We start from the raw sequence: 27,652 nt of genomic DNA on the forward strand, positions 1-27,652 counted from the left end.
AATTCTTATTATTCCATATAATTGTTAAAAAATAACACTTTTATTAAAACTACGTGGAATTCAACAAAATAAATGACATGTCGTTTACATAAAAAATAAAATGACACCTTTTCAGCCAAATATTCTTAAGTCAAATGACATGATGTTTTCAATTAAAACATAAACAACGAGTCAGAAATAGGATATGCTACACATATTATTTTCGCATGTCGGTTAAGTGAGTGAAATAAATGATATGATATTTACCTTATTATCTTTGAAATGACATATCATCTTCTAAAAAATCTACAAACGACGCATAATTTTCCATACACGTCTCCTTTATATTTAACTATCTGAAAAAAATAAAACCTTATTTTCCCAAAAAATTAAAACCTAATTTTGTATAAGTGTTAAATATATAATAATAATAATAATAATAATAATAATAATAATAATAATAATAATAATACAGAGTACAATTAAAAAGTATTCAAATTTCATTTTTTTTCAACCATAAGATGATAAAAAAAACACAAGTCATGGAATGTGAAAGAAGTCGATATATTGCTTTTTTTTATAATGGTTAGTAATTAGAACTTGAAGTGTAATTGACGATTTTTATTTTAATCAAAATGTTTGTATCAGATCGAATTAAATTGGATTTTACTTCCACTTGTTTGGATTATATTGGATTTCAATAAATGATTGGATCAAATTGAATCTAAAATATAAAATCTAAGATAAAATGGATTGGGCTTGGAATTGATAATCTAATGAATTTTAACCATTGAACCTCTTAACTACACAGGCTTATTTATATGACAAAAGTTCATTATCTTTTGAGCGTCACTATAATCATAATTATATTTTTAATTGCAATTAATAGTTAGTTGTAATTTGCAATTGTTATTGCAATTACTATTAAAATTGAGTAACATGTCTATTGGAATTGGAAATAAGCAATTTTCAAATTATAAACTCATCTTCTAATAAATGAGTGATCTACAACAATTAGGATTTAAATTATGACTACAATTTTTTATTCACTTGTATTTTTTTTAAATTACAATTTTAGTGACTATTATTTCATGTAATTGTTAAAAAAAAGAACACTCTTATTAAAATCTTGTGAAATTCAATATAAAAGACGACGCGTTATTTATGAAGAAAACAGAGAGATGTCATATCATCTAACTGTTAGAAGTATGAACAACATGACATATTTGCTAAGACATAAACAACAAGTCATCAATATTATGCACCGACGCAAACTATTTTTGCTTATTGGTGAATGCATTGGATGACCTAAGTGTCATGTCGACTTTATTCAAAATCTCAAAATGACGAGTCATCTTTCATAAACGTCACCCTTAATTTAACTCTCTAAAAGAATAAAGTCTTTTTTTCCTAAAAACATATCTATTGGATTGTAAATAAGCAATTTTCAAACTATAAAACTCATCATCAAATAGATGAGTGACTCGTAATAGTTGAAACTGAAATTAAAACTCAAATGTTAGATTCACTTGCATTTTTTTTATACAATTATAATATTAATGATTATTGTTAATTGTAATTTTTTTTAAAAAAATTATTAAAATCATGTAGAATCGAACATAGTAGACGACGCTTCATTTGTCAAGAAATCGAACAGACGTCATGTCGTCTACATTTATTGCCAAGCATCTTGAGAAATAGGATTATATATGTATAATATATGTCGGATTCTTGTAATCATCCGGCCTGCGTTCGCCCTATTTTTTCTTTTGTAATATTGGTTTTTGAAACAAATTCACGAAGTCGAATAAGTTCATCTCACTTTTGCTTATAGGTACATAAATTAGTTAGGACATTGTAAGAATCTTGATTTCCTCAAGGAAAGTCTCAGAGAGTTGAAATTGAGCTGGATACAACAATGTCTTTTTCTTAAAATTCCTGTCAAAATGAAGAATTTAGAACTTCAAAGAGGAAAATGGAAGAAAATATCCTGACTAATCAGTGATCGTTAATCAAAATAGTACATTTAACCCTTGTAATACTAAATTAGATAAAAATTGAAGAATCAGCTACGCGAAATTGGATTGTGTACCAAGTCATAAAATGTTCAGCACTTTGAACTGTTAAACCATTCCCCATCTCCCTACTTGAATGCCGTAATGTTAACCTAGTCGAATAGTCCTTGATCATGCCAAATATCAACCAAAAAGTCGACCATCTCCTGCAACACCCACCCACAAATGAAGTGACATGAGAAATTCATCAAGAACTATGAGCCGTAATGGACGCACTTTCTGATTGCAGAGAAAAGAAATCAGTAATAAAAATCAGTGAAGGTGTGTATCGCTGTGGACATAAACTTACAGGTAAAGGGATTGGCTCAGGGAAAGGCCGGTTACTCAAGAGAAGCTCTTCATATGTTGTCGACCAGCTGCAACCAAAAATTGTTGAAGTTATTTTGAACCCACAATTCATAGAACAGCATGGAAATATAAGCTCAAGGCACATCCAAACAAGAGAGAAGGTAATGTCCGATTTTACATCCATGAGTGGGAAGAGAGGAGTTCCTATTCGAGGGCCAAGAGGACAATTGGTAGCCGCTAAAAGCTGCAGCTACTTACAGTAAACTGTTTCCAGGCACAAAAATTATATAGAAAATAACCATAATTATACCTTATTATTGGATCCTTGTCCATTCTTTGTGGCCGTTGAGATTGATCCCCCACCCACTTTCTTCTATTCTCATGCCAAGCAAGTTCAGCTACACAAGACATTCAAAGAAAATAATTGAGATCGTAAAATAAGTACAAAGGAAGATCACAAACCAAAAAATGTACTTTCAAAATGGTTACAAAACAAGGCAGAAAAATATATATGATACAATCATTCAACTCGATATTGCATCTTGATTTGCTTTTTGCCAAAACCCACTGAGCTCAGAATGTTTACTTATCATTGAACTTTTCAGAAATAATTATAAAACAAATATAGGTCTGCACACATAAATTTCTTAGTAGATAGACATCTTGAAACTGCAATTTTCATGATGATAGTTTCTGATAATGGAGCTAAAGTAATTCAGTTGGTTATGTTTGGGTTACATTCTGCAAGGCTGCAGTTAACACCTACAACATTTTGGACCCTTTCAATACAATTATGTCTATATTCAAGGGAGCTACAAACACCAGTAAGTAAATGACAATAAATGGAAAGAGTGGCTAAACTGAGACTTTCAGTTGTTATATTTGGAAATCTTGAGAACTCTCAATATTGCCTCAGGAAAAGATGTTGGATTGAATTAACAGTAAATAATATCAAGAGCGACTTACCATGATTAACAAACACAGAAGTGTCTGCATTCTTCTCCATTGACATATTTCTTTCATTGGCAGATGCAGAATAATCTATAGATTTCTTCTCATTGGAATGGGAACTTCTAGCATTGACATCCATCTTCTCAAAACAGAAAGACCATTCCCTTCTGCAATGACACAATAAATGATAACAAGCGCTCCTTTCTGCAAGATCCTTCAATTTTCTGCTAAAAGATATGGCCACTTTGACTGTTGCAAGATCCTTCAATTTTCTGTTAAAAGATATGGCCACTTTGATTGTTGCAAGACTTCCAGAAAGCTACTGCTCAGCATAAAACAATTCTTCTGTGCGGTAAAAAGATAAAAATGGAGACCAGTGAAAAGTAATTAATCAGTACCAAGTTTGCTCCATAAACTAAAAATAATAGTTCTACTCGCTAAGAAGAAGTGAGAAATTGTCTATCACATCAATTCTTATATCATAGTCGGCTTTTACCTTAACCATATTGGTAAATTATCAAGACCTATTTGAATCTCCTAAATCATGCCCCAATCTAAGTGCAAGACTCCAAAAATATGTTATAAGCCCTACAAAACAACATTGTTCATAACAGTTGGCTTCTTCAAACTGGTAATTGCCAACTTTTTTTCAAAAAAAAAAAAAAAATTCCCCGTTTCAGGCCAAAAGCATAAAAAATTTTACCAAAAACAACAGTAATATAGTTCATAAGTAAATGCTAACTTTAGTCATAGTTTTATTTGGCATGAGCAAACTGTCGGCGCTTGTATAATAATCTCAAATTATATTCTTACATCTACAATTGAAAGAAAATTTGGATACCAAGGCTGGTAGGTAACTCAAACTTTAATCTAAAACAGAAATTCTCAAGCCGCATGTCTATGACAATTTAAACATGCCTTGAATGTCAATAAAACTACTCTATCATACAATTATCTATATCCTCTAATCTATTACCCCTCGACCTGTTCATTATAGTTTCTGTAGCCATGTAACACCACATCTATAAATGCATAGTTTCTAGGGATCTTCACTAAAGAATTGGAACCTTGCAACTGCCTGTCAACCTCTCAACTTAAAAGGTTGTAAGCTACAATTTTTCCCAATTCCTAGTCAATCTTGTTAATAACAATTATGAGCACAGGCACTGATGCCGTAATCTAGCTAGATTCATTGTAGCATAAGTTCCTCTCCATCTTGTGAACAACCATACGATTCAGCACAAACTAAAAAATGAAACAATTATTATCCTTGATTAAAATTAAACATAAAAGACCAAAATCATCCCCGCACCCAGATAATCTCCCCTAAATCACTTTGTACCTAGATCTAGACAGACCTTCTTACAGTAAAACCAAGCTTCCGACTACTAACACTTCTTCAACAACACCAAAGAAACTAGATCCCGTACTCGTCGGTGACACATCCTCTTCATTTTACATAAACCCACATAATGTTATAACCTACGCTAAGTATTTCTCTATGGACATTGCACCAAAATCACCCTTTCGTTGAAAATCCATAAACAAAGAACAAATGCAAGAATCAATCCCCTGCCCTCCAGAATCCAATACATCAAATTCTAACTGCCCACTGCGTAGCTCAAAATTAGATCTTAAGATCCCCTATTTTCCGTCCACACTTTTCACCCGACATTAAACTTGACAATTCATTTTTTTTCCCCACTCATTTCTTTAAACTTAAAATAACAACATCCACAAAACAAGAAAACCAATAACACTTGTTAATAGCGCAATCGATAAGTAAGAAAATTAAACCCACTCAGACTCAAATTACACCCTAAAAAAATACGTTCTTCTCTAAGTATTGCAATGCATTTGGGGCAATAAAACAGAAAAACAAACCAAACCTATTTGAGAATCAAAAGATTCAAGCACAAACATATTAAAAAGGAAATCAAGAAATGATAGAAAAAGAAAATAGAAACTGAAATGAAATGTTCGGAGCCATACCTGCTGTGGGCAATATACAACAGCAACAACTCAAAATTGTTCCATCAAAGAGATTATCACAAAATGCAAAATTAGATTTTGATACTCCCTACCAAATGGGGTGTTAGTTGATATTAATACAAGTCAATTTTTTTCCTTTCTTTTTTTGTATTTTACTTTAAATGCTTCCCGTTGTTTTGTTCGCTTCTCGTTCCAGTTCCCGGTTTCTGTTTTTCCTGTTTTCTGTTTTTCACTTTCTCTCTCTCTCTCTCTTGCCAGTCGACGTGGAATTGATTTGGAGTGGCCTTGGATAAGCTGTTTATCCGCTAAATGACTGTTATGCCCTCCACTTACCTGGATATTATTGGTAGTGGATGGGTATTTTCGAAAATTAGTCGTCTCTTATTAGGTGAACACAATTGACCGAGAAAATGGTAGCACAATTCCTTTCCAACTAGAAAAATCGTAAAATTTTAATTAAAATTTTTCGATCGAGTTGGTTATTCAGGTTCTATCACTGACCAACACGTGGCTTGATGATTATGTTATAAAATTATTTGCGAAGATTAAAAATGGGATAATCTAAACCTACTTTTATAAATAATTTAATTGGCTACCAATCACCAGCACCCGACCTTAGCTCAGTTGGCAGAGCGGAGGACTGTAGTTGGAAATCACCAATAGCCATCCTTAGGTCGCTGGTTCGAATCCGGCAGGTCGGAGTTTTTGTTTTTGTTTTTCCTTTTAATTAAAATAATTTTTTTATTCAAATGTTATTTAAATACAATTTTATTTATTTATTTGTTTATTATTATTATTATTTTGCTTTCTAGATACTTAAAATTCCAATGGCCATTTCAATTCAATTTAGTGTAGTACACTTTGTTTTGATATTCTATTATGCTCTTCTCTTGGTTTGTATTTTTAATTAGTTCTTTTAAGAGTTTTAATGATTTTTATCCACTGACTTATAAAAATATTGCATTTTTAATATAAACCTTATTGATAATATGTTTATATTATCTTTTTTTTTTGCTTTCTAGATACTTAAAATTCCAATGGCCATTTCAATTCAATTTAGTGTAGTACGCTTTGTTTTGATATTCTATTATGCTCTTCTCTTGGTTTGTATTTTTAATTAGTTCTTTTAAGAGTTTTAATGATTTTTATCCACTGACTTATAAAAATATTGCATTTTTAATATAAACCTTATTGATAATATGTTTATATTTTGTCACAACATATAAATAGTATTGAATTTAACTATACTTTCATTTTCTATGACGTACATTTACATTTACGTGTGCATAATACAACGATGGAATTAATAGTATAAGATACAATATCTTAAAAATGTGAATGGAGATCAAAATAAATTGCTATGGTTGTGTAATAACTTATTGGGAAAGGCTTCAAGTCCCAAGTTTTCTGCAAGGTATTGGTAGGTTGATTGAGTTGGGTGAATGCTATCCCAAAATACGAATTGTGAATGCTTTGCACAAGTTGGAGTTGTTGGATTGCATAAAAATGCTGCCTCAAAAAGTCCTGTACCGCAACACCCTCTCTTTGTTTCCACAAATCCTGTTATTTCAAGACGGGAATTTCATAAAAAATCATAAATACAAGTAATTATGCAAAAAACTGAAATTTTCTAATTGATACACTTTGATGATCTATTCTAATAAGAACATGAAGAAATTAAATGAGCTTCGATTAATGATAAAAGGATTATAATCAGTGTCAGGACTAGGCGTCGTTGGTAAAAATATTTTACAACAATTGAATTTTTCGAAAGTTTAATGTTTCCTAAGGACAACCACAAAGATCCTATGATGGGTAGTGCAAGAAATTGAAATTTTAAATTCTGCTCACAAAATTCGGGAGGCATTTGATTTACGCTTCGAAAATAACAAAAGAAACATCTCCTAATTGTGATAGAAAATTAATCGAGAATTAAATCATTTTATAGATTATATTTCGTTTCTCAAAGTTAGTTTCCTAAATGTGATTTAAGTTAAGTATTTTTTTTTGGGTTAATTTTTTTTTAAATATTTTAATAAAAAGTATTTTTAATGGACAATAACCAAACCTTTGTGGCCATCTGTATTTGAGCTTACCGTATTTTTGCGGATGCTGGATCAAGTCAATCAGTGCCTCATATATGTTTGCGTAAACGATGGTGCTTCTTGGCAGAAGTGCTTTCATTTGATTCAACAGCTTCTGAAGCTTGTGATTATAGGCTTGAGCATCTGAGTTCTGATCCTCTACGCACTTCCTTTTGAATGGATCCACATACCTCACTGTCATTTGCAATGGCAGGCATCCAATCGGAGGCAACCCAGCTACCACAATCGTACGGCAACCAAGATCATATACTTCCTGCAAGAGCACGTACATACCCACGTCGCTCACTTAATGAAACGTATTATTATATACGGTGGAATCACAATCTATCAATGAATGATTGATGATGTTTAAATGCAAGTTTAATGTGTAACATCATGTGACGATTTCGTTTATGATACGAGGTTAATATGTGTTACCTTGACAAATGATTGCAACTTGGCTAGCAAGAAATCTTGATACTCACTGATAGTGAACTGAAATTTTCTCGTGGGCAGATCATAAAAATTGAAAACTAAGTCATTAGTGCCGGCACTAACGATAACCAAAGACTCGCTGATTATTCTCTTGGCCTTTTCTTCCCCTACAATACCCTTGAGCCTAACTATATACGCTTTAAACAGCTCAATTTGCTTAGACACCAGGATGACCTTAGATGCCGCAGTTGTCAGCTCATCGAAGCCCGAGCCGGCCGACGCGAAGCTGACACCGGTAAGCAGTTCATCATTTGAGAGAGTTGGATCAAGAAACGGAGGAACAGTTTCTTTGATGCCAAGAAGTGACGCCACGAAGTCGGGCACCAGTTTTCCGTTTGAAAATCGGCCCGTGGGAATTTTCCCGGGAAAATCTTCGCCGTACGGATAGAAATTTCCCTTGAACAAAGTCTTGATGTAGTTGTTGTTTCCAGTGTCAACAGTTGAATCGCCGAACACAAGAATGGCTGAAGGGAAAGCTGAGTTGCATGTTCTGATCGTAAACATGATCAGAGTCATGATGATCAAGAAGAGGTTGGTGGATGCCATTGTTAATGATGTTAATTATGTACAGTGTAACGAGCTTGGAAATGTCAATTAATACACACTTATGACTTGCCCTAGGTGTCAAGTTATATACAATAAAATTTTCAACTTTTTTTTTTTTTTAACTTTTATTCTACTAAATTTTGGCTGAGAAGATAAGCGTTTTTTTTCTGGGTGGATTTTAATTTTGAAGTGTTGGGAGTTGGAATTCGGATTGTGGGCTGGATGTTGCTTGGTACTTATCTAATTTAAGTGCGGGTATTTTCAGAAGCTTAAGGAAACTAAAGTAATTATATAATAATCAATCAGTATATGTGTCATCCATCGATGGCCTCGCCAAGGAGTGAAGCCTTGGTGTGTGTCAGAGTCGCCAACTTAGTCTCCAAACTACTCATTGTTCTGTCAACGTCAATTTACCAAAACTTAAAAAGGCGATCACTATATTGGAGCATATCTACCGTGAAATATAAATCAATTATACTCGTAAAATAATAAATTAATAATAAAAAATTTATTATAATTTTAATCGTATGATTATAAAAAAAAGTATTCTACCTTAAAACAACTCCAACATAACCAAACCCAACTTAAAATTAATATTTTCATTATACATTGTTTGAATTTGAAGATTATGAAAAAAAAAATGAAAAAGAAAATACCACTAAAAAAGCAAATCGAACACTTGTAGAGGTGAAAAAAGAAGATCATCATCTGAATCTTTCTGAAAGTTCACACACTACAATCGTGAACGATTTAAAATAAGTTTCTATTTTTGGGGATATATATACAAAAGTTTGATTCAACCTAAAGGGTTTTTGCTTTGGGGGGTTTGTGTACTCGTGAATTACGCATTAAAACTATGATAAATGGATCGACACTGATCACATACAATTAAAAAGAACTTGCATTAAATGATTTGATCAACACATGAATGCAAGCAAATGCATTACTGTCTTTTATGTAAAAGTGGAGAAATTTTAGAATATATCTGAGGTATAAAGTTAGTCATATAATAAGTAAATAATATCATGACATGTGTGTATTTATTTTAAAAAATCATCATGTAAGTGGTGATTGTATTAAATTCAACTATATATGTCATTCATGCATTAATTGGTTGTAATACATCTGAAATATTTTACAATTTCTCGTTAGAGAGCATCCTTGATTTTAAAACTAACTACTGAGTTGGCTGTTCAGAGAGGTTTGGTTAGCGAGTGATCTCATATATATTTTCGAGAGGGTAATGCCATTGTTGACATCATGCATGGCTAATATAACGAATATTAATTTTATATAAATAATGTGCTTTTAAAATAGTTTTTAATTTTTGTATAATTACTAAATAACACTATTTGCAAAAAAATCCAGATAATTACAGACAACTGATTATGTTATCCAGAAGATTTGACATACTTGGCATTGGCTGAAAGAGCCAATTCAAAGGGTGGAAGATGCTTTTAAAGAGTGGCTCGATGAAGCTCGAACATGCTGCATGCACGATTGATGGAGATGCTCTATCTTGGTATCTCTTGTGCATTGCACTCTCCTTGTTCATTCGTCTGCGTAAAATATGAAATTATAATCTATTTTTTCAACCGTTTTATTGCATCAGATTATGTAATCATTTAGAGTTACCAAACATACAGTGTGATCAATTTAGAGTATCTCTAAAAATTTTTATTAATTTTATTCTTTAAAAATTTATTTACTTATTTATGTAGTAAATAATAAAAAAATATGTTATTTTCTAAAAAAAATTTTAAATAAAAATAAATTAATATTATTTTAATCAAATAAATATTTTTTTTAAAAAAAATAAATAGTAATCAAAACACTTCTCTCTCTTCAATAAAAAATAATAAAATATAAATTAAAAAGAAAAAAAAGGAAATCTACAAAATTAAAGAGAGAGAATTATTATTTAAAAAATTTTAATTAAAATATTTTTTTACATTTTATATACTGATGTGCCTTTTTAAATTAGTAATTAAATATTATTTAAAATTTTTTTTTGGAGATGCTCTTAGGTAACAATGATTATTTCAAAATCTATGCCAAAATAAATTATTATTGAGGAATTTTAATACAAATTTCGAACAGGAATTTGGATTTGGTGTCGAATTTTTATAATTTCAAAAAAAAAAACTCATAATTTTTTTTTTAATTCTGTGAAATTGGTCCAGTCAAAGCCATACGAGGCAACGCCATGTAGGGAGGCACGTAGACAATCTGCTGATGCATGGGGTGCCATCTGTTATTCATTCAGCACAACCTCTGCATGCAGCCGACTGGGAAATCTTATTACCAGTACTCCCTTTACCGTTTTTACCCTTAACCATTTCCCAAAAGATAATTTGTTATAGGATTTTCTGAAGGATAAAAGCGTAATCAGACCAACCGAATACCAACTTTGACGCCTCTATTCATATATGGCATGAAGCCAAAGGTAGAACCTGAAGAAGCCGAAGAAGAAGAAGAAGAAGATGGCAGCAACACAAAGCCCAGCTCTAACATGCGCCATCGGAGTAACCCTCTTGACCTACGCACTCACACTCTCTTCAGCTCTAGTTCCACAAAACCCGACCATACGCCAAGTCACAGACAATCCCGGTCATCTGCTTCTGGGATCTGCCACAGAGAACAACTTCAAGATTTTCATGCAGAAGTACGAGAAAAGCTATGCTACTAGAGAGGACTACGTGCACCGGCTGGGGATTTTCGCCAAGAATATGATCAGGGCCGCTGAGCACCAGCTGCTCGATCCGACGGCTGTGCATGGGGTCACCCCTTTCTCTGATTTGTCCGAGGAGGAGTTTGAGAGTATGTACACTGGGATGAAAGGTGGGCCCCCTGAGATGGACGGTGGAGGTTTGGAGAGTAGTAGTGTAAAGATGATGGAGATTGATGGATTGCCTGAGAATTTTGATTGGAGAGACAAAGGTGCTGTCACTGAGGTCAAGATGCAGGTATTATACATTTGATCATTGGACAATTTTGTTTATTTTTTTATTTTTTTCTCTCGCATGAAGTGATTTTATTTATGGGACTTGTTTTTATTATCCAATGACATGAGTATGATACGGTGATTATTTGGCCCAGGCATAGTCGAGTGTTTATTAAGTGATCGAGTCCTTTTCAAGTAGTTTTATTTGACTGGCCATGAAAATTCAAATTCCAACTCAAACTTATGATGAAGATATAAGGATAAAAAATTATTTTGGTCCCACACCCTTTTAAGAAGAATTATAAAAGAAATATGATGATTATTTTTCAATATCATGTTTGTATTTTGGTGTATTTTAATTTTTTATTAGTATTGATAAATGATCAATTTCATTATTTGTAAAAAAATACTTAGTCTTTGGGATTCGAACATTAGCATCGATCCTATGCCTAAGTAATCATTCTGAGTCAAGAGTTTAACAAAAGCCTAAGCTAGTAACTTGATTGGTCATAGTGGAAATTCGATTTTAGCATTCAAAGTCTGAGATTGAAACAGTATCTGTACTAATACCGGTGGCTGGGCAATGGGCATATGTTTTTCGATTTATTATTATTTGCTCATAATTTTTTCGGCTACTTAACTACACTCAAATGGACTATATATATATATATGCAGGGAGCATGTGGGTCATGCTGGGCTTTTAGCACTACAGGAGCTGTTGAAGGAGCCAACTTCATTGCGACTGGGAATCTTCTGAGTCTTAGCGAGCAGCAGCTTGTAGATTGTGATCACTCGGTTAGCTTGCTCCCATGAAATTTTCTCAAAATAATATATATTGTGCTTTTGGTTTGGTTACTATGTATAAAATTGGAGGAAATGTTACATGTTTAGAATTGTTTCAATGCGTAGTGTGATATAAAGGAGAAGGGTACTTGTGACAATGGTTGTTCTGGAGGCCTCATGACAAATGCATACAAATATTTGATCGCGGCTGGAGGGCTAGAAGAGGAGAGTTCATATCCTTATATTGGGAAGCGTGGCAAATGCCAATTCGATTCAGAGAAAATAGCCGTTCGAGTTGCAAATTTTACCAATATTCCTGTCGATGAGAACCAAATTGCTGCACATTTAGTCCACCACGGTCCTCTGGCTAGTGAGTTTTGCTTGTCTCTGTTATTTCTTTCATTTATGAAATCCATTGGATTATCTCCAAAGCTTTGCACTCAAATCTGCTAGAGTAGAAGCAACTATAGTTAATACAGTTAAAAATAAAATGAATCAATTTGAACAGATTGCCACCTGTTTAAATAGTCAAAATTTGAATATCCTATCTAAATGATTAAATGAAAACTAGAAGGACCCTCTCATTGATCCAAGATTTTAGTATCAGCAATGGAGTGGATTGATCTCAAATATAAATAATGTATGGAATACTATCATAACTCTGTTCAGTCATAAAGAGCTCTGATATTTAGGTTACTGAAAAAAAAAAAAAAAAAAAAAAAAAAACTGACTTATGCAACAATGCGCAGTTGGGTTGAACGCTATATTCATGCAAACATACATTGGGGGAGTCTCATGCCCCCTAATCTGCGGCAAGAAATGGCTCAACCACGGCGTTCTGCTTGTCGGGTATGGTGCCAAGGGCTTCTCAATTCTTAGGCTTGGAAACCAGCCGTTTTGGATCATCAAGAATTCGTGGGGCAAGCAATGGGGAGACCATGGGTACTACCGGCTCTGCCGAGGGCGTGGCATGTGTGGAATGAACACCATGGTTTCTGCAGTGGTCACTCAAGCCTCCTCCTAAACTTGAAGTCCCTCTTATTAAGTTGGAATATCTACAGAAAGCAATATAGACAGCTCATGTTAAATGGTAGCTAGTTTCCCTTTTGTTCTTGTTCGTGATCTTCTAATTATTGAAGCTTTTCCGGTTTCATAATTCCCTTTTCTCAAGTAAGTTCTGGATTAGAGTTGAAAATGCTTTTCAGACCTGCTCTTCTACATACTATTGTGTCTTCCAGAAAGTATTTTGCGTATATTTTATCTTTAATTTCTGTTGCATTGCGTTGCTAAAGACAATTGATTTTGGAATTATCAACCGTCTCGCAGATCTTAGTAAATAACTACAATCGTTTTTATATATTTTATATGGGTAATTATTCACCGATCATTTTTTTTAGATTTTTTTTAAAAATATAATTTTTTTTTTCTGATTTTCACTTGAACTTACAAAATGTATCGTTTTTCTACTATCGTCTAAACAATAAATTTTTCTACTGTCGTCTAAATTCTGTACATTTTTCTACTGTTGTCTAAACTTTGTAAAAGAAGTTAACAGGATATTAATAAAATGATTATTTTATTTTTTAAAATTATTATTTCACCTTAATTAAATAAAAAATAAATTATTTTAATTTTAATTTTTTTTACAATTTACACATTAAAAAATAAGTTTAAAAAATTTGAAAATAAGTTAAATAAAAAATTTGAAATATTTTTTTTTCTACTGTGTTTAAATGAGGATGATTTTTACTATGTAGGTGAAATAATAATTTTATCCTTATAATATTAATAAGGCTATAATAAAATGTAAATAGAAGTGAAAAAGTATAAAAAACTGTAATTTTTAATAAAAATTAATTAAAAAATAAAATATGTATATTTTAAAAAAATTAAAAAGAATAAGTAGTTAATTTTTTTATTTTATAATGTATACGATGATATCGTCTATTCTTGCCACCCACCTAAGCTAACTGGCGTGGTGAGAGAGGGCCGGCACACCGACGAACCAATCAGAAAAAAAGTAAAAAAGAAAAAGATTAAATTCATTGCTTGCTCGACAAGCAATGAAGAGATTTTTACTTGGCCTTAAAGTCCTGCCAAAAGAAGGATCTTTTGTTGCAATATTTGGGATTTTTTTCAGCACCATTCTTACGAATGATTTATTATTAATAATTTTTTTTTTAAATTTAAAAGGCTTGGATGAAGTTACAATCACTATCACACGACTTATTAAAATATTAAAATTCATGATTTTTTTGCTGCTGGAATAAAGTACGGTCACGATTTATTATAAAATTCGGGGATGGTTTTGGAATATGTAGTAATTAATATGTTACTGTTTCAACATTAATCCGTATTTTAATTAAAAAATGAATGATAAAATGTTGACTAGCAGACAGTGACCCTGCCCAAGTCAAGGAGATTAGTTTAATGTAATTCTCAAGGTGGTGGGGGGCGGCGGCGGCATTGTCTTAGTTTTAACGGTTAAGAAAGGGCGTTGTCTCCCAACACAAGCACACCACAGTTGAAAATGACACGAACCATTTTGATTTGATGAGACTTTGAGTGTGTGTCAATTTTTTCATTATAACGTAATCTTCATTTTCACCCGATTTGATATCGTGATTCGTGCCTTCGACCTACCCGCTATTTACAACTACAAAAAAATAAAAAATTTATTGGAATTTCTTAGATCGATTTTATATTTACAATCTCCTTAGTTTATTTAGATTAAAGTTTAATGTTTCATGTCGATAAACTAATTTATCCTTAGTTAGATTAAAATTTAATTTTTTATTTAATGTTTCATATCGACTATGAGAGATTTTTTAAATTAATTTATAAGTTATGGTTCTCTTAACTAACCAAATATATTTTGGATCGTAAAATTTAACAAAATCATGATAAGTTGTGCATCCACACAGACAAGAATTTTGTGTTCAAAACGGACAATATTTACTTATATCTAGTAGATTTGAACAATTTATTTTGCCATAACAAAAATCCTATAACATTTAAAATAGATAATTTCATATATGGCCTTTTGTTTTGGATTACTGCAATTGCATTTGCGGGGTAAATTCTGTTGGTACAAAATATTTTGTTCCCTTTGTTTTCTCATAAATGTTTTTTTGCCCCCCATTTTTATCATTGTCTATGAAGTTTCATAGCTTTTTGGACTGAACGATTGGTGATTAGACATGTCTCTGCTCTTTGTTCTTACATGAAACTTCCTCTTTTCGGATAAGATTGTGCCACATTAGAGCATTCAAATGAAGTAATGATGCCCCCCAATTAATTTCTCCTTCTAAATGAGAGCGAAATAGTAAATCTCATATTTGAATATAAAAAAAACATGTCAATTTTATTAAAATTAAACAAATAAGTGATCGGTTGAACATTGATTAGAGGATTTTTTTTGGGTAGATTTTTTTACTTTACAAAATTATCTTTCAAAAAAAATATTTAACATGTAAAAATTTTACTAATATTATAATTAATGATCTCTATACAATGATAACATAATTTAGGAGTCTACCGAACATACCTTAGAACTCTGCACTCGTTAAAATGACTAAAAAGTGACACACACACACACACACACACACACACACACATATATGTATATATATCAGCCTAAGGTTTTCAAGGTTTTGGCTTAGACAAAGTGCATCTATAACACTTCTACATCTGCGGTGTTAATTTAGCTAATGTAATTTTAAATAATTAAAAAAATCTTTTTAATTTTAGCTTTACTTTATTTTTTCATTTTTTTTTTTGAAGTCTTGCCTCTTAATCGAATAGAATAAATTGTTAAAAGTAAAATAAGAAAAAATTGATAATACTGATTTTTTTTTTCAAAGCCACGCGAAGTATGGTTCTACTACCTAAAGATAACATAATTTAGGAGTCTGTTGAACATATTTTAAGACTCTGCACTCGTTAAAATGATGAGTTCTACTTTTTTTTTTCCTCAAAATAAAATGCTCTAGTAAATCTTTTGTTAGAAAAATAAATAAATGTTCCTTTCAAAAAACAAAGGTTAATCTTTCTTTCAAAAATATATGATGATGAATAATAGTAAATGACGGGGATGATGATCCATTAATTGCGAGGATAAATTGTCAACTAAATGAACGGAATATTCTCCGCGAAGCATGTGAAAGAAAAAATATATAAATAAATAAACTACGTGGAAGAAAACATACGACGTGTCGATTTCCCAGTAGATAAGGAGTGCGAAATTAGTGTATAATGGCTGGTAGGTGACCGGTCTCCTACCAAATAAACCGCCAAAGAATCGTGATACGAGTTATTCAATTCTTTATAACTCCAAGTTACCGGGGTACGACACATTGGGGAAATTTTCGGATGCATCACGATATTTCCAAGAGATCGCCTTACATGATCCCTTGCATGGCCGGTCCGAGAATCTTCTTGTAAGAAGTTTCAGCTGAATTTTTGTTTTTTTTTTTACAAGTGCTGTTTTTAGCCAAATTCTCTTTTTATTATTTATCATTGTAGGAAATATCCATTATTCCCTAAAAAGTGTCACATATTATAAGTAATTTTATGTATGAACTATGCTCATATTATGTCATCTTCAAAATATACAAATTCAAAAAAAGAGTATCAACTAGTACGTTTTGTCGATGTTATCCAACTATCTAAGTCGAAATTAATGATTTTTGTGCAAATTTATTAATATCAATTCTCAAGCCAAAAAATATTGATCGTAAAATACTTTTCTAAAAAGAAATTGGCATAGAGTAAAAAAAAAATTCCTTTTAAAGCATTTGAAATTATGATAAATTTTTTAATTATAATAAAGTTAGTACAAAATCAGGGACATTTTATATTTCTATTTATTAATAGAATTTTTATAAAAGCAACTTTATAAAATATTTGAATATACTGCAACCAAATTCATATAGGTTTCAATATATTAAAAACTGTATTTTTTATTTATTAGTATATTGAAATTTGTGTTCTTTTATTCGTTAGTAATATTCTCATTTTGTTAATAAGAATGTCCTCACTTGAGAATACAATCCTCACTTGAGAATACAAACACACATATATATAAAATTATAGCCTAATGATAACCCAATTATCTTCCCTTTAGGCAAGCAAAGTTTAAATTTTAGATCTCTTGTGTCCACTAAAGAGATTCTACTAACTAAACTAGTTGGCAACTACAATATAACCATTTTTTTGAATCATTTTGTTTAGTAAATTGTGTATAACAATTCTATAAGTGTAGTATTTACTCTCTCTAAAATGACAAGGTTGGTAGCTGTTTGCACTAATATTTTATGATAGTTTCATAGAGTGTGAATAATTAAGATTATATTTGAAGAATAATGATCATGTGGATGAAATACTTAAAATATAATGATGTTCTTAATTAGTGCTGTCGAGTTAATTATATATATATATATATAACAGAAAATAAATTTAATGTAGGATAATTAGAAAGTCCTTCTAGACTTGAAGTTCAGCCCAATTATACAGTGATGTTAAATTAATCACCTAATACTTAGTATGACATATGCTCGATATATCATAGTTGAAGTATAGTCTAAAAATATATTCTCCAAAAAATCAAGAAAATTAATCCCACCATACAAACTAGTAAAAATACTCAAATCCGGTTGAGAATGTATCTATTAGACTCCTATTAAAACAATAAAGTGATTTGTAACAATATAATTTAAAATAATTAGGGAGCATTAATCCTAAGCTCATATATAGAAATTATTTAAATCTTGCAAAATTTCCCACCTCTACCTTTATTGTCTTGATCAGACCATCACGTCAAATTCTCACCAAGTTTAGAACATCTCCAAATGCATATATCTCTTTCTCATCTCACCCATAGATTGCAAAGAATAAAAACGAGAAATTGAAAAAATCAAAGCGAGTTGAGAGGGAAAGCCAACGCACATGACTGGTGACACAAAACAGCAGATTTAAAAAAAAAGATCCAGTGAGGGAGTCCAGACCCCAGTTAATATTTCTTTTATTTTTCTTTATTGTTATTTTTGTTTCTGTTCACTCTTTTGACGGAATCTCCAATCCAAAACTTGTAACACAACACCAACTCAGAAAAATGCCCATCTGGTTTTTTTTTTATAATCTGTTTCCAAGAATTTTAATCTATTCTCAAGGTTAAAATAAAAAAGAAAAAATTGAAGCAAAAAAAAACAGAGCAAAAAGCAAAGCAGAGGAAAAACAGAGCGGAAGCAGAGTGTGATTAGTTGATGGGGTTAATGTATGAGGATGTGGTGGTGATAAGTCAAGCAGAGAAGCCAGGTGATTGTACTGTGATCACCGTGAACTGTCCTGATAAGACTGGCTTGGGCTGTGATCTTTGCAGAATTATTTTGCTTTTTGGGCTTAGCATTTCCAGAGGAGGTAACCAAAGTTTCTTCGTTGGCTTTGGATTTGTTTCTGTTTTGCTTTCTAATATTTATGTGAATTGTGGAGGTTTTTCGAGTTTGTTTTGAAATTGTAATAATGGGATCTGAAGTCTGGAGAAACAGCTAGTGGGATATTATTGGTTTTGAATTCTTGTTCATGTTTTTGTTAAATTTTGAAATTGTTAGTTCAGGGCTCCAGTTGACCTTCACTCTTGAGGCTTGTTGTTATGTTGAAGATGGGTGCTTTTAATGCCTTTTTTTTTTTATGTTCTTGTTGAATTTAGGGTTCCATGAAATGAGTCGATTTGATTTGATATTGAAATACAGGACATTGGCATTAGTCATTTTCTTTAAAATTATTATGCTTGAGATTTCAGGATTTAAGATTACTAATAAATAACAGTTCGAAGTCATTTTAAATTTTAAATTTGTGAATTTATTTAGCAACTGTTTTGTGTTGGTTTCCTTTGCTGCAGATTTATCAAAGGATGGTAAATGGTGCTACTTAGTCTTTTGGGTAGTGGGGAAACCGACCACAAGGTGGAGTTTGTTGAAGAACAGGCTTTTGGAAGTTTGTCCTTCATATTTTTCGACTTCCCGAATCTACTCTTACCGGCTTGAAAACCAGCAGCAGCCAAAGCCACCGGATGTGTTTCTTTTGAAATTCTGGTGTTTTCAAGACAGAAAAGGACTCTTGCATGGTACTCCTTTTTTTTTGCCCCTCATATCACTTTTAGTTTTCCTCAGAAAATGTTTTCAAGTATATTTGTCACTCCTTCCTTTACTGGATTTTTCATATTTTTGCATACATGTGATCGAAGTGGTATTCATGGAACAGATCAGATATATCTTTCAGTTATTTTGATTTTTTGCTTTTTCACACCTTGTAGATGTAACTGAGGTTCTTTGTGAGCTTGAGCTTACAATAAAGAGAGTAAAAGTATCCACTACCCCAGATGGGAGAGTAATGGACCTCTTTTTTATCACCGATACCAGGTTTGATATTCTTGAAACTTTTTCCTTTAGTGCTAGACTTTCAGCTTCTTTGTTTGTTCTGTTTTCATTTTTTTTTTAACTCTTTAAAGTCCTTTTGATTGCTCAGAATACAAAAGAAAAAGTAAAGAGAATTTAGATTTGTAATTGGCAAAATTTTTATGTCTCTCAAGTGCTAATTGAGTTTTCAAATTCTCTTCAGCCTTCTCTTGTTGTAACCAAAGAGAAGAATAATGAGATTAATGTTATTGACTTGTAAAAAATGTCTATGCTGTACATGTGAGTTAGGTTAATCCATGTAAGAGGTGCAGACATAATAATGTTGAATGGAATCAGTTTTCCCCAGTCCTGGCATCTATTTTGAATAAAACAAAATGATAGCAAATGGTTATGCATCTAATTTCCCTCTAACCTACCATTTTATCTTTTTGCTGCTGATTCAGATTGTGGATCTATCAGTCTCCTCAAATAGGCACAAAAAAACCAAAAAAAAAAAAAAGGGAGTGGGTGATACTGTGTTTTCATAATATTTTTTTCTGTAAAGGTCAATGAAGTGGATGAAGCACTGCACACAGGCTACTATTAAATCAATGTGTTGAGGTTTGCCGATTGCAGTCTTCATAGATTTGCAAATGCTTCAGATTTTGTTAAACTAACGATTTTAAACTTGTAACTTGGTGTTAGTTCAAGGAGAAATGGCTTCAAGTCACCATGTTGAGAATCATTGCGTTAAACTGATGAACAAGTTGCATGTAGTCCAATGTCATAAAAAGTTTCAGTTAGTTACGAATTCAAGTGATGCTGGTATTGACTGTTTATCTTGATTTGTAAAGAAAAATAGTGATGGTGTAGCGGTTACTTTTCCATTAGAGAGATATCATTGCACCCAGAAATATGGTTTAATCAACGCTATTCCTTGTTCCCTCTGGAAAAGTTATTGTAGCTGGTGACTTTGCGTTGTATGTATGAACGATTGCAGTCATTTCTTTATTTTTCTTTAGGGAGCTACTTCATACAAGAAAAAGGCGGGAGGAAACAATTCATCATTTGGAAGCTGTATTAGGGAAAACCTTGATAAGTTGTGAGATTGAATTACCTGGCCCAGAAATCACTGCTTGCTGCCATGGATCCTCATTTCTTCCGTCTGCAATTACAGACGAGATGTTCAGTTTGGAGCTGCCTGCCGAACAACCAAATGGATTTCTTGCTTCTGCCCCTGTATCCATTGCGGTGGACAATTCATTTAGCCCTTCTCACACACTCATTCAAATCCTCGGTCAGGACCACAAGGGTCTCATTTATGATATGATGAGAACTCTCAAGGATTACAATACCCAGGTAGTTCTTTAAGTCATTTACTTTTGTATAGACACAGATTCATTGCCTTCGAGAGCAGTTCTTAAACTGATCCTGGAAATAATTTGTGTTTCATTACAGGTCTCTTATGGACGTTTTTTTGCAAAACCGAGAGGTAACTGTGAGGTGGACTTGTTCATAATGCAAGCAGATGGGAAGAAGATAGTTGATCCAAGCAAACAAGATGCATTGTGCTCTCGTCTGAGAATGGAACTTCTGCGACCCCTTAGGGTAGCTGTTGTGAACAGGGGCCCTGATGCTGAGCTGCTTGTTGCCAATCCCGTCGAGTTATCTGGCAGGGGCCGGCCTCTTGTTTTTTATGATATCACGCTGGCTCTCAAGATTCTCAGCATATCCATCTTTTCGGTACTACCTCTAATTCATTTTCTACCTTCGTAAAATTGAATCTCTTTCGAAGTAATCCAACAAGTGATGCTATCTTATTGTGTATCTTATTGTGTTCTGATTATCTCAGGTAGAAATAGGGCGATACATGATCCACGACCGGGAGTGGGAGGTATATAGAATCTTACTCGACGAAGCAGATGGCAATCTTGAGCCAAGGAACAAAATCGAAGACCTTGTAAGAAAAATACTAATGGGTTGGGAATAGAATCTGTTAAGCTACTATCTCAGTTAACGATTATTAAAAATCTTCACTATCGTTGTACAGCTCATCTTCTTACTTCTGTAGCCATTTTAATCTCTTACCATAGTCTACAGTTAGTCCTACTAACTCACAATACTACAATGTAAATGTTGAAATGCTATTATGAGAAATGATACGTTAGTTCTTTGTTCAATTTCCCTCTCTTTGTTTGACATTTAAGCAAACGCTTCAGAGCTCTGCACTGAATTTTATCGGCCCGATTTGTTTGACCCAGATTTTCATTGACAAATTAGCTGGGTTTTTTGGCTTTCAAAAATTAAATAATAATTTAAAATATAAAAAAAATCTGACATATAATCAAATATCAATATACAGCCAAAAAATTAATTGGGTAGAAAATTTAAATGCAAAAAGAAAAGTCTTTCCAAAGAGTTCCTAAAAATGAAGCCAACACAGCACAACTCCAACACTTCTTCTTGACTGTTTGTAATGTTGCATGTGTGGTCCGATGCCCCACGTGGGCCGATGGCCTTTTGCTTCCACGGTTGTTAAACGTTTGTTGGGACCCACTTCACCATCTTCCCTCCAATCCCATCGGAGATACCTTCGAATCTTCCTCTCCAGTCATATCCTCTTCCTGTTTTCAATTTACAAAAACAGGGAAACACCCTGAAAGCAGAATCACAGAAAACAGAAAAATAGTAATAAATAGTTTAGACCATAGACTAGCCTCCTTCCCTGTATATATTTTTATCTCCAAAATATTCCTAAAAATATTCCTCGGCTTTGTCTTTGCTTCTTCTTCATTTTCTGTACAAAAAAATAGAAAAGCAGAAACTTTTTTTTTTTTCTCTCTCTCTCTCTGTTTTTTTTTTTTGAAAATGAGAACTTTGAATTCGCGGTTTATGCTTATAGACATAAACAGTTCATGGCATTCTGCAAACCAGGCACCAATCTCAACTCTAAAGTACATCCAGAACACCAATTTCATCACCTCATTCTCTTCGTCATTTCGTCGAACACGTCGCGCGCGCAAGACGCTCGTCTCTCAGAAACCAACGCCGCCGTCGATTCATCCGCCGACTGTTAGGCGGCCGAGCGATTGGGCACCGCCTAGAAATGGGTCGGTCTCGGATTCTCCGAACTCGGCCTCAACTTCGAGGTCTGGGGCGGATATTGAGCTGGAGTTGTTTTTGAAATTGTTGCCATCGAGGATGAGGAGAGAGTTGTGTATGCATAGAGAGCTTGGTGACTTGATTGAGGTGGTTATGGACTTGGGAAGAAAGCCTCTTGCAAGGTTTCCTTCTGGGGATTGGGTGATTTCAGAGCAAATTGTGAAGCATGAAGATTTAAAGCATGCGGTATCTAAGGTGTAATAAATACACGTTTAATTTTACTCTCTTGAGTTTTTAATATGATGGATCATATTATATACATAGAATTATTTCTTTGGATTATGTTCCAATAGAAACTATTTTTGTATAATATTACCATTGTTAAGTGGCTTCTCTTGTTTGAAAGTGACTGCTGTATTTTAAAATTATCTTGTATTATTATGACTTATGTATCAATAAGATCTTACATACTGTTTGATGTATTTATATTTTAAATTATTGGAGATTGCCAATCTTGATTTTCTTGTGTTTCCACATGCTGATTATTGGTAGATGTACTTACATTGTTATATCCTGCTGTAAATAATGGTTTGAAATCTGCATGCTTGGTTTTTGAATTATGAAATTTGTGTGTAGGTAGAGGTTTGTTGAATTTTTTTATGTGAATTTAATTTATCTTTTTAGGTTGGTGACTTTTCGGATGATAACCGTTCGGGTATTGATAGATCTTTACATCGTATAAGTGCTATTCGAAACCGTAAAATGCAAGTTATTGGTCTCACTTGTCGGGTGGGTCGAGCCGTAGCTGGAAGTGCTGAGATTATATGTGACTTGGTTGAAGGGGGAGGTTCCATCTTGGTCATAGGTCCTCCTGGAGTTGGTAAGACAACTTTAATCAGGTATAGAAGATTTTCATGTCAGTACTCAAAAGATGGCTTTTTTCATCATATATAAGCTCTTGCTAAGGAACTGTCCATTATATATAAGCTACTGATTCTGCATGACTATGTTCTATATTTATCTGTCTATTTATATCTTCTTTTTCTTAAGACCTATGAAAATTCCTTGTTTGCTTTTCTATGCTATGTTTGATTTTATTCTTAAATTTCAGAAGGCGTATCCATTGTAACTTGATCAAGTTTTGGAATGGGAAGAAAAGAAGAAATGAGAATGAATTGATGTTAACTTAAGTACTCTATAATTCACATGTTTCATATCACACTGTTTATAAACCTGAAGAGTCTTTGTTTGAGCAGAGAAATAGCAAGAATGTTGGCTGATGACCACATGAAGCGTGTAGTCATTGTAGACACATCAAATGAGATTGGAGGTGATGGAGATGTCCCTCATTCGGGAATAGGTCGTGCTAGAAGGATGCAAGTTCCTAATGTTAACATGCAACATAGTGTGAGTGTTAAACTAAATTCTCCCCCTTTAATTGTTGCTATCATGTGTCCGCATGGAATGAACAATGGAGATTCTTTCCAAATGATTTTTCATTGTTAATATTCTTTTATTTCATTTCTTTGCAGGTTATGATCGAAGCAGTCGAAAATCATATGCCTGAGACCATCATAATCGATGAAATTGGAACAGAGCTTGAAGCTTTAGCTGCCAGTACTATTGCTCAACGTGGAGTTCAGTTAGTTGGAACAGCTCATGGAATGACTATAGATAACATAGTTAAAAATCCTTCTCTGCAGATCCTTGTTGGGGGCATAGAGGTGCAATTGCATAGCTTCTTTGTCCTTCACATTATATTTTGTCTTCATGAATGCCAATGCTGCAAATAAAAGTTATTCTACATGTTAGTTGTGTGTTTTGGGATATTTTTCTTTTCAGTTCATTTTCTTTGTTCTCTAATATATGCCTTGCCCTGTCCAACTCAACCCAACTTTGGTGTATGTACGATTTGAATGCAAAATCTCTTTTAGCACCCTAATTGGCCTTACTAGTTGACTAATTAGTACCCACTTCAATTGAATTTGGTCAGGGCAATCGGTGTTCTATTTAAAAAAGGAATTCGTAATGTTAACATTTTGATTGATTTAAACTGGTTCTTCTTGAAATAGAGTGTAACTCTTGGTGACGAGGAAGCAAAGAAAAGGAAAGTGCAGAAGACAATTCTTGAAAGGAAAGGGCCTCCTACTTTTACATGTGCGGTTGAGATGATATCTAGGACTGAATGTCATGTTCATCACAGATTAGATGCAACAGTAGATGCTATACTATCAGGTATTGATTGACCTTTTTCTTTATAAACCTGTCTTCCTCAATTATTACTATTATTATTTTGGAGGGGAAGGGGGAAGTGTTTCTATTCACTTACCCAAGATTGCAGTTTTGAGGCAAATATTTGTCTAAGATAGAGGCACTTCTGTGTGATAGGAAAATTGCCACTGTTTGAAGTCCGCCAAATGGATGCTGAACATCATGAACCTCTGAAGGTTACTCCAATACTCGGAGGGAGCCATCCAGAAGAATCTGAATTGACTATAAATGAAGACAAAAGTGCTGAAATGGAGTCTGATGAGGACAGTGAAGATGAAGATTATGCTTCAAATCAGTTCAAGAACCGTAGCATCAAGAGATCTGTGAGAAAGCCAAGCCCACCAGTTTGTGTCTATACGTACAGGGTAAACTGTCGTAAACTACTTTATTCCATATATGTTCTACATTAGTTTACATATTACAGTAGTCAAGGTTACTTCTGGGCATTGGAGTTTTATGTGTTTGGGTTGACTAGGCTTGAACGAAATGTGAGAATAATAACGTTTCTGTTATATTATGTGGTTTAGATCCTTGAAGCTGATCTGTTACAAGTAGCAAAGGTAATGGGGCTTGAGGATGAAATAGATGTAACTGATGATATTGGAACAGCAGATGCCATTCTTGCATCCAGTTCTGAAATGAAGCAGAACCCTTGGATCCGTGGAGTTGCTAAATTCCACCAGTTGCCGGTATTTGTTATCAAGGTATCTTCATATTTTTTTTTTCTTTTTTCCTTTTCATCCATGGATTAATCATATTCGGAGAAATGATATTCTTACTATTGCAAAATTTTATGTGGCTATAAGCCAGAGATTATAATGTGGCCCCCTGAATTAGTTTTGAAACATAAAAGCTTTCAGCAACAATAGTATGGCAATGGTGTTAGTAAAAAGAAGTGTTTATCATTATAATGTCCTCTTTCTGATATCGCAGTCAAATACAATGGCACAAATGGTCAAGGCTGTTCGCATGATTCTTGGAATGGAATCATTTGGCACTATATCAAAACTGCCAAACAAAAGCACCTCTGACATTGAAATTGAAGATGATGCACCGAAAAGAAAACCCACCCTAGAAGAGATCGATGCCTTGGAGGTATTTCGATAGATGTTCTTCTCTGTACTTTTAACAATTGGTAGTCAAAATATAAAAACCAGCATCCATGTTGGCTGCCATCTGAAGGCTTACCAGTTAAACTGACATTCTGCTCCACACAGATATCTTTGTATTTACTTATTTCTTCTTTTCCGGGCAGGAGGTTCGCCTTGCAATTGAGTATATCGTAATTCCTGGCGGAGAGGCGGTGGAACTTCTCCCTAGACGCTCAGAAATAGTTGCTCGGCAACTTGAGCTCGTGGAAAGCTATCAATTGGCGGCTGAAAATTCAGGTACTGAGCTGAACCCCAGGTTGCAGATTCTTCCACTGAGATTAAACAAAAACAAAAAGTCGTTTTCAAACTCTTCGAAATCCAGTTCAACTTCACCGAAAGAAACACTCGGAAAATCACTAACTAGCAGCGATGCAGGCACCAGCTTTACCCGTCTACCCTTCCTGCCTGAATAGTTTGATCATATCTCAAAAGTGTAACTAACGTGTCTTCAATCTTTGGTTGATACGTGTACCGATTCTGTGTACAGTGTGTAGTTAATATATTATCTTGCGATGCAAGCGAAATTACAATGAATAACAACTCGTTGCCATTGCTTCATCATTACAAGGAGCGCAAACTTCTTTGACCGTGATACTCATTCTCTAGAACCTGAGCGACCGGAGACATGAATGAGAGAAATGTTGTCTTCGTACATTGTTTCCTTAAAAGACATCCACCAAACTTGAAACCAATACAGAGCCATGTATCCCAATCAGATATGCAAAAGAAATCTAGCTAATGCATTGGAGAATATTTTAATAAAAAATAAGAGTAATTGCCACTTCTCATGATATGATTGGAAGAAATGAAGTAAAAATATTATTACTACAGTTTTTTAAATTTGCTTCCCATCATTTTTTTATTCAAATTTCGAAGGTTAAAAAGGTAAATTAATATTGATGGTTTAATTTCGTTGTGATGATACAAAATATTTTTGAAAACGATGAGGCCCAACAAACGGGCCCATAAATCTAACCATTTTAGTGCATTGAGAGGTGGTACCCAAAATGACCGAGCATTAAAAATGCCTTTCATGAGGTACAACCATACGCAGCAGCAATAACCCATCATCATACCTAACCCAGTACGTTCCCGAACACGTCTAATTAAACAGCTCTAGGGTTTCGCAAAGTGAATACACGACAGAAAATATCAACAGCGAATAATAGGTAAAGCGAAAAAAAAATAAAAATTCCTCAAACGACTTTTCTGTGGAAACAAATAGCGCTAATCCGTCGTCGTTTACGTGCAGTGATTGTTTGCAATGGCTGGAAAAGACGAGAACAGGATATTCGTCGGAGGGCTGTCCTGGAACGTCACTGAGCGACAGCTCGAAAACGCGTTTGATCGTTTTGGAAAAATAATCGAGTGCCAGGTACCACTTTATCGTTGTTCATAGTTTTTATTTATTTATTTATTTATTTTTTACTTATGCGCCCTTTTTTTCCCCGCTGTATTATTGTGCTCTGTTTGGATTTTGAGAAACTCGAGCGGGAACGGAGTATTTTTTTTTTTTTTTGGAGAAAGCGGAATGTAAATGAATGACTTGTTCTCTTTTTACTCACAAAATTTATGAATTTTTGTAGAAGAAAAAAGG

The 27,652-nt window shown here is 33.4% G+C and overlaps 6 protein-coding genes and 1 non-coding gene across 9 annotated transcripts in view; 5 read left to right on the plus strand and 2 right to left on the minus strand.

Moving 5' to 3' along the window:
• Window positions 1-1,682: 1,682 nt before the first annotated feature.
• On the minus strand, window positions 1,683-5,511 carry LOC18044775. 2 transcript variants are annotated; one of them, XR_002906128.1, is made up of 6 exons: window positions 5,286-5,511; window positions 3,309-3,638; window positions 2,653-2,740; window positions 2,344-2,410; window positions 2,072-2,200; window positions 1,683-1,917 (listed from the first exon to the last, which is right to left on the minus strand). XR_002906128.1 is itself a non-coding variant. In XM_006436446.2 (5 exons), the coding sequence occupies exons 2-5, from the start codon at window positions 3,430-3,432 to the stop codon at window positions 2,147-2,149; spliced, it is 333 nt and encodes a 110-aa protein (XP_006436509.1). In that variant the 5' UTR covers window positions 3,433-3,638; window positions 5,286-5,511; the 3' UTR covers window positions 1,938-2,146. The 2 variants fall into 2 exon arrangements, 1 of the variants encoding a protein (XP_006436509.1); XM_006436446.2 differs by lacking the exon at window positions 1,683-1,917 and having other exon boundaries at window positions 1,938-2,200.
• Window positions 5,512-5,894: 383 nt separating this feature from the next.
• TRNAY-GUA lies at window positions 5,895-5,986 on the plus strand. The gene is given in 2 exon segments: window positions 5,895-5,931; window positions 5,951-5,986. It is a non-coding gene; the product is annotated as a tRNA-Tyr (tRNA).
• Window positions 5,987-6,629: 643 nt separating this feature from the next.
• Window positions 6,630-8,411, minus strand: LOC18044776 (GDSL esterase/lipase At2g30310). Its single transcript, XM_006436447.2, has 3 exons — window positions 7,808-8,411; window positions 7,382-7,643; window positions 6,630-6,845 (listed from the first exon to the last, which is right to left on the minus strand). The coding sequence occupies exons 1-3, from the start codon at window positions 8,408-8,410 to the stop codon at window positions 6,631-6,633; spliced, it is 1,080 nt and encodes a 359-aa protein (XP_006436510.1). The 5' UTR covers window position 8,411; the 3' UTR covers window position 6,630.
• A 2,482-nt stretch (window positions 8,412-10,893) lies between these two features.
• LOC18044777 (probable cysteine protease RD19D) lies at window positions 10,894-13,161 on the plus strand. Its single transcript, XM_006436448.2, has 4 exons — window positions 10,894-11,376; window positions 12,030-12,149; window positions 12,264-12,507; window positions 12,887-13,161. Exons 1-4 carry the CDS (start codon window positions 10,894-10,896, stop codon window positions 13,159-13,161), a joined length of 1,122 nt encoding a protein of 373 aa, XP_006436511.1.
• A 4,941-nt stretch (window positions 13,162-18,102) lies between these two features.
• Window positions 18,103-21,709, plus strand: LOC18044778 (ACT domain-containing protein ACR10). The gene is made up of 6 exons (XM_006436449.2): window positions 18,103-18,554; window positions 19,036-19,260; window positions 19,450-19,555; window positions 20,554-20,890; window positions 20,990-21,274; window positions 21,384-21,709. Exons 1-6 carry the CDS (start codon window positions 18,401-18,403, stop codon window positions 21,519-21,521), a joined length of 1,245 nt encoding a protein of 414 aa, XP_006436512.1. The 5' UTR covers window positions 18,103-18,400; the 3' UTR covers window positions 21,522-21,709.
• Window positions 21,710-21,943: 234 nt separating this feature from the next.
• On the plus strand, window positions 21,944-26,751 carry LOC18044779 (uncharacterized protein ycf45). The gene is made up of 9 exons (XM_006436450.2): window positions 21,944-22,888; window positions 23,318-23,532; window positions 23,890-24,040; window positions 24,166-24,357; window positions 24,706-24,868; window positions 25,022-25,269; window positions 25,432-25,608; window positions 25,838-25,999; window positions 26,160-26,751. Exons 1-9 carry the CDS (start codon window positions 22,400-22,402, stop codon window positions 26,466-26,468), a joined length of 2,106 nt encoding a protein of 701 aa, XP_006436513.1. The 5' UTR covers window positions 21,944-22,399; the 3' UTR covers window positions 26,469-26,751.
• Window positions 26,752-27,102: 351 nt separating this feature from the next.
• Window positions 27,103-27,652, plus strand: part of LOC18044780 (glycine-rich RNA-binding protein RZ1C) — a 5,259-nt gene continuing 4,709 nt past the window's right edge. Inside the window, exons 1-2 of one of the 2 annotated variants that reach the window (XM_024186555.1) lie at window positions 27,103-27,224; window positions 27,308-27,430. In XM_024186555.1, coding sequence (XP_024042323.1) covers window positions 27,320-27,430 — 111 coding nt within the window. In that variant the 5' untranslated portion in view covers window positions 27,103-27,224; window positions 27,308-27,319. The remainder of the gene's footprint in view (window positions 27,225-27,307; window positions 27,431-27,652) is intronic. The other variant, XM_006436453.2, reaches the window with a different exon arrangement.

The sequence above is a fragment of the Citrus clementina genome, unplaced genomic scaffold (assembly GCF_000493195.1).
Source record: "Citrus clementina cultivar Clemenules unplaced genomic scaffold, Citrus_clementina_v1.0 scaffold_4, whole genome shotgun sequence".
In the NCBI taxonomy this organism is placed as follows: domain Eukaryota; kingdom Viridiplantae; phylum Streptophyta; class Magnoliopsida; order Sapindales; family Rutaceae; genus Citrus; species Citrus x clementina.